We start from the raw sequence: 6,772 nt of genomic DNA, 5'->3' as shown, positions 1-6,772 counted from the left end.
GTTACACATTTGCATAGATGTGTATTCCTAAATATATTAAATACAACTTCTCACACTGTATAATGTTACAGTGTAGTCTGTCTCATATACTTAGAGCTCAGTACACATTGTTATATTTGTCTCTTGGACAGGACTTTGAGGTTAGCAGGGTCCATTTTTCACATTTGGGGAGACTTCAAAGCTAAGTGGGTGTGAGCATTAGGGTTACTTCAGGTATTTGGCTTGGATATGTGGACATGGTCCTAATCAAGAATAAATGAATTTGCTCTTCACTGTTTGCTAATGCTCTCAAGGTAATTATTATCTCAAGATAATAGCATTGTATGTCTGCTTCTGGTGTGTCAATCTGTACTCCTGACTTCCCCATCTCTCTTGTTGGATTTGCTCTGAATTTCAGATCATCACACACAGGCCAGTAGGCTGCATTCTAGACCTATGGTATGATCCAGGACCTCCTCCTGAACTGGGCAAACCAGTCTTCTTGAATATTTCTCTGAATATTCCCTGAATTAGGGATTCTTGTACTGCAGCATCTTGAGGCTGGAGTTGTTAGTTTCTTGCCATCGTCTACAATACATACCCTAAAACTTCCCAATTTTTTTCCCAATTGCAATATGTTCTGGCTTTACTTTAGTGCATATTATAGGTAAAGATAAAGTCTAGATTTTTCTTTACTCTCAAAATATTGTATTAATATCTCTGATGAGCAAAGAACAGTTGTAGGCATTGTACTCACAGTAAACAAAACACTTGTTCTCTGTTCTGCTCTAGAGGAGTTAGGTTTTTCCTGTATGAAAAGAAATGCCAATTGATAATACCAGGGTGAAATAGAGGTAGAAATACAAGGGAGAGTTATGGGCTATGGGAAGGTCTGTTTAATGTTGCATATTGGTCAAGCGGCAAGACAATTTTATGCAGCATGCTTGGCCTCTGTTGATCTCTAGGTTCTAATGTATCTGTGGCCCCACAGAACCTGGGGAATGACAGTTAACTAGAACTTTCAGAGCAATTAATGTTTTTATGGATTTCTGCATGAATAAGGGACTGGAGAGAGGGAAGAATGTGACAGAGAGGATTGAGTAGAAACTCTCAGATCACAAGTGCACAGTGATTCAAATAGGCTTGGAAAAAATCCACTAGAGTCATAAAGAAGATACTTGGACATCTGTCCCTAAAAATGCCACATCTGGGTTCATCCTAATAGAAGCTGGTAGTACCAAGTCTTTGCAGATCTGAAACTGATTTAGATATTATGTGTATCACCTAATAAAGTTAAATTTGAAACACACTCCCTTTGTGTGTTCCTATAAAATGTTGAAGAGTTTTGAACTGTCAAAATTAGTACTTTAATTTTCATTTTGAATGTAATAAATATTTTCATTTAATACATATATTATTCATCATTCAATATATAATTGAAACAAGATCTCCTGAGCATATTGGGAGTGTGGAGCAGTGAGTGGAGAGGGAGATAGAAGAAAGAGAAGGGGAGGAGAGGAGAACATGTGGGACCAGGAAGATTGAGTTGGGGGGACGAAAAGGTAATAGATGAGAGGAAAAAAAAGAGCAATACCATAATAGAGGGAGCCATTACATAGAAAACTGACCCTAGAGAAATGCCCAGAGACCTACAAGGATGACCCTAACTAACAATCTGAGCAACAGTGGAAAGGCTATTTTATATGCCCTTCCCTGATAATGAGATTAATAACTAACTTACATGCCATCATAGAACCCTCATCTAGTAGCTGATGGAAACAGAAGCAGACACCCACAGCTAAACACTGAGCTGAACTCCTGGAATCCAGTTGCAGAGAGGGAGGAGTGATAAGCAAAGGGGTCAAGACCAGGCTATAGTAACCCACAGAGACAGCTGACCTGAACAAGGGGGAGCTCATGGACCCCCCAGACTGATAGCTGGGAATCCAGCAATGGACTGATTCAGACCCCCTGAACGTGGGTCTCAGTTAGAAGGCCTGGGCAGTCTAAGGGACCTCTGACAGTGGAAACAGGATGTATTCCTGGTGCACAAAAGGACTTTGGGAGCACATTTCCTATGGAGGGATACTCCTTTAGCCTAGAGGCAGGAGGGAGACCTAGGCCCTACTCCAAATAACTTGACAGATTTTGATGATCCCTCCTGGAAGGCATCACCCTCTCTGCGGAGTGGTTAGGGAATGGGACAGGGGGGATCTGGGGGCATGGGAAGGAGAGGGAACTGGGATCAATATGTAAAATAAGAAAATTATATATATATATATATATACACACATAATATGAATATCATGTTATAAACATTTTTGTGGCTAACTTTTAAAATCTATTTGATTTTTTATGTTGTAGTTTTCAGTGCCTGAATTTTATATCCATGTATGTTTAAGTAAAATAAATAATACCTACTGAGGAAACAACTAGAATCATGTAATTTATGTTTACTTTAAATTATATTTAGTTTTGACACTACTGTATAACTTGCAATAGAAAACTGGCAATATTTTATATGTTTCAGAATACATTTTTAAACCATAACCTTTTATTTCTTTTTTTACATTTGAATGATTGATTATTGTAAGCATACAGCAACTATCCAAATTGACAATGGGGACAGTCTCTTTTTTATAGTCTGGCAGACTTTCGGGGTGAATGCAGGCTGGAGCTGAGATCATGATTTCTTCCCTACATTTTATGACCCTAAGAACAATATATGGCTCAACTAGTACAACAAGGGGGCAGAATGACAGCTCTGTGGCTGAGTTCATCCTCTTGGGATTTTCTGCCTTTCCTGAACTCCAAGGGTGTGTGTTTGGGGTTTTCTTGGTTATTTATCTGGTGACTCTTATAGGAAATGCCCTCATTATCATCATAATTTTCCTGGATCAGAGCCTGCACATCCCCATGTACCTGTTTCTGCAGAATTTATCCATGGTAGAAATGAGTTTCAGTGCAGCCATTACGCCTGAAATGCTCGTGGTCCTGACCACTGAGAAAGCAACCATTTCCTTTGAGGGCTGTTTTGCACAGATGTATTTCATTCTTCTCTTTGGTGGAACTGAGTGTTTTCTCCTGGGGGCAATGGCTTATGATCGATTTGCTGCGATCTGCCATCCTCTGTCCTACCCAGTGATAATGAACCAAAGGGTCTTCATGAAACTAGTGATATTCTCAATGATATCGGGGATCATGGTAGCTTCTGTGCAGACCACATGGGTGTTCAGTTTCCCCTACTGTGGCCACAGGGAAATTAACCATCTGTTCTGTGAGACTCCTCCAGTGCTGGAGCTTGCATGTGCAGACACGTTCCTGTTTGAAGTCTATGCCTTCACAGGCACCATTTTGATTGTCATGGTCCCCTTCCTGTTGATACTCTTGTCTTATACTCGAATTCTCTTCGCCATCCTGAAGATGCCATCCTCTACAGGAAGACAGAAAGCCTTTTCCACATGTGCCTCTCATCTCACATCTGTCACTCTCTTCTATGGCACTGCCAGTATAACTTATCTACAGCCCAAATCTAGGTACTCGCCAGACACCAAGAAACTGATGTCATTGGCATACACACTGCTTACCCCCTTGCTGAATCCACTTATCTACAGCCTGAGAAACAAGGAGATGAAAAGGGCCGTGGTGAAATTGTGGCGAAGAAAAGTGGCTTTACACACAGCTTGATTTGTTGATTTGCTTTTCTCTCACACTATTGAACTCTATATGGATTTTGAAGGTGTAAAAATAGAGTACAATTTCTGGTTAGATAATGTCTTCTTTTTTTGATATCTCCATACTTGAAAACACATCACACAATCCTTCTTTTTAATACTTTAGTTAATTGTTTTTAAGATGTATATGCTTCTGTAACATATGGCACACAGTTTATTGGTCCACTTCCTATTATTGACATACAGATCATTGCTAGAGTTTTGCAATTTTTCAATAAACATCTAGTTCTTTATGTTCATATGCTTGGTGGTTTTATTTTTATGTGATAGATTCTTCAAATAGTGGCTGATGGAATGAATCATATTGTCCTTACATATTTAAAAAATTAAAATTGTACGTGTTTATTATTTATGTGCATGTAGGCATGGGGTCATGCCATTGTACATGTGGAGGCCACAGGTTTTACATATGATTATAAATGGAACATAGTGAGAGCTTTTTTTTTGTTTTTTTTGGAAAAGGTCTATTTGGAGGTCCTGGCTGTTTTAGTGTTTAGTTTAGTCCTGGTGTTAGTGTTGGTTTTGGGTGGCTTGAGCTCCATGGCTCCTGGTTGGTTTCCCACAGGCTGATAGGATTCCTATATACCAAAAATATGAGCATCTGCCATGCTAGGCCAGATGACCTGATGATCATGCAAGACTGCCACCTCCTCTGCATTCCAGATTACCAGATAAAACATTACTCCTACCAGAGCCTTTCTTGGTCCTAGCTCTCTTACAATCCTGAGATTAAAGAAGAAGATACTGTGGGTCATGTCCTCACCAAAACTGTGGAGGACCCTGATGATATGCCCCATGGACATACTGATTGAAAAATGCTCATACCAATGCCTCAGCTTGATAGACCAGGTTTAACAAGCCAGGACTTAGAACTTCAGTGTCAAGTGTATATCCCTGTATGGCAGAAAGAACAACTAGGCTGCCTTTCAGCTTTTCATCTGACACCCTCACTTTCCAGTTTGGTGAGGTAGAACCCAGCTAACTATGCATATGGAAAGATGCAAACCCTGTGAAGTGGCATGTCTCTTAAATGATGAATGAGCTGAGATGGCAGCTTTTGTGAGGAAAAGTAGACATGTGGTTCTGGGCTTCAAGGAGAGCCACTGGAAGGTTCAGGGAAGCACACTCCTTGGTTCTGAAGAGGTTTGTCTGTTGTTCTTTTGTTGCAGCTATTGCCTATGAAACACAAATACGAGACTCAAGCCCACATGGAGTTTATTGATAGAGGAGAGAAAGGGGGATAGTTGGTGATCAACTGAAAGCAGGGGAGAGAGAGAGAGGAGAGAAAGAGAGCAAGGGAGAGAGAAAGAGAAAGAGCAAGAGAGAGAGAAAAAGAAGGAGCAAGAGAGCGAGGCATGCTTGGTGCACTTGCTTTAAAAGGGAAATTTGCACATGCGTAACTGAGTCCCCTGGCAGCCAGGTAAAACTTAAACAGCCAGGTAAGCCATGACATAGAGAAGACATTGCCATGAGCATCCTGCCCATCATCAGGGGCGGTGTCAGCAGACTGCTGGTTCTCAACATCGTCTGCAGGAGAATCTGGCTGGAAAGGACAGTGGCAGGGGCAGCAAGGACAGGACTAATGTCCAGGACAGTTTACAAGATCCACATTCCACTTCCTAGAGCCTGCTTGAGCACAAGAGGTTTTGGTCACATTTTTGTTTGGGCTCCTGGCACTGTTTTGCAGTATCTGCCCCGAGGTTCTCTCCTAGTGATGTTAATGGTTTCTACTCTTAAGAACCACCTTTCCCATGACCTACCATGATCACAAAGGCACACTCAGACACAGCACCTGCTGCGAAGGAGCCAAGGAAGCTGGAGGCCTGCCATGATTAACCTTCTTTGACTGGCTTATCCCAAGCTGGCTCTGTTTCCTGTATCCTAGGCTGGGTTGTGGTAATCCTGTGGGTGTCTCCTAGACTATCACATTGGAAACACGGACAACTCATAAAGCATTTGCCATTTTATATGTTTTTTGTTCCCGAGAGTAATCAAGACCACCAAGTTAGACCTCATGTCCCATTTCCTCTTTCCAGTGTGTTATCTGTTCATACCTGCCTTCCAAGTGTGCAAGTGGTACCATGTGCATACACACACACACATACACACACACACATACACACTCACAGACAAACTTGTATGCAAGGCTTGTATGTGCACACACACATGAAAACGCATACTTCTTTTGATGACAGCTATATCTGCTCTCAGTTGTTTTCTTAAATATTCTTTATGCATCATTTAGTTTTCTTTTTCTTTCCATCATCTAGTATTTTAATAACTGCAATGTACAGTCTCTTCAGGTCAACATCCATCTTTTCTCTTGACATTTATCTGTGATGTTTGTTTGGAGAAAAGGCCCATTTGTTCCTTGTCAGCAGGAATGATTCAGGATATACAGAAACATTCCTCACAAACTCTCCACTATGTGTTGAGCCAGGCACATTTCATGACTCCAATCTGAATTTCACTAAGCACTCAAGTGGCATGCGCACACTTTGAAGCTTGAATCTTGCTGCTCTGTGATACAGATTACATCTTCAGACTGAAGATGAGGTGTTTTCCTCCTCTGCTCTTCTGTTGTTGGAACACTGGAGCTCACAGAACAAAAGGTCTTACTCAGACTTTTCTGAAAACACAGTAGAGTTGAGTGATCTGTGGTCATGCACACCCACTCTCTCTCTCTTCTGTCATAACAGGCCAAGGGAAAGCTTTATTATCAACTTCCCATGCAGTTCTTCTTGCTGGAACAAGAGGATCACAGCTTTTGTCCTCCAGGGCATGGCACTACAATGGTTTAGTGTGCATGAGATGAAGGAGTAGAAGGCCCTGTTGGCATACTCACAGGGACTTCCCAGACCTGAGAATTAAATTGACACAAGATGGATTTCAGGGGTAAGGATAAGGATATAGGAAACAGCCTATATGGGAAGTTGTTACAGAATGAATGCTTAACGGGATGTTTGTGGAATCTCCATAATGTCAGTGTTTCATGTTTGAGGAAAAGGATGCTACGTATTTCCCATATAGATTCCATCTCTTTATTTGAGGGTCAACAG

General features: G+C 41.2%; 1 protein-coding gene across 1 annotated transcript; it reads left to right on the top strand.

Moving 5' to 3' along the window:
* The first annotated feature begins 2,685 nt into the window (after nt 1–2,685).
* LOC127228127 (olfactory receptor 10A3) lies at nt 2,686–3,678 on the top strand. Its single transcript, XM_051192601.1, has one exon. The coding sequence runs from the start codon at nt 2,686–2,688 to the stop codon at nt 3,664–3,666; it is 981 nt and encodes a 326-aa protein (XP_051048558.1). The 3' UTR covers nt 3,667–3,678.
* Nucleotides 3,679–6,772: the final 3,094 nt, after the last annotated feature.

The sequence above is a fragment of the Phodopus roborovskii genome, unplaced genomic scaffold, assembly GCF_943737965.1.
Source record: "Phodopus roborovskii unplaced genomic scaffold, PHOROB, whole genome shotgun sequence".
In the NCBI taxonomy this organism is placed as follows: domain Eukaryota; kingdom Metazoa; phylum Chordata; class Mammalia; order Rodentia; family Cricetidae; genus Phodopus; species Phodopus roborovskii.
Note: the sequence above shows the minus strand (reverse complement) of the source record. Positions and strands in the feature narration are given on the sequence as shown.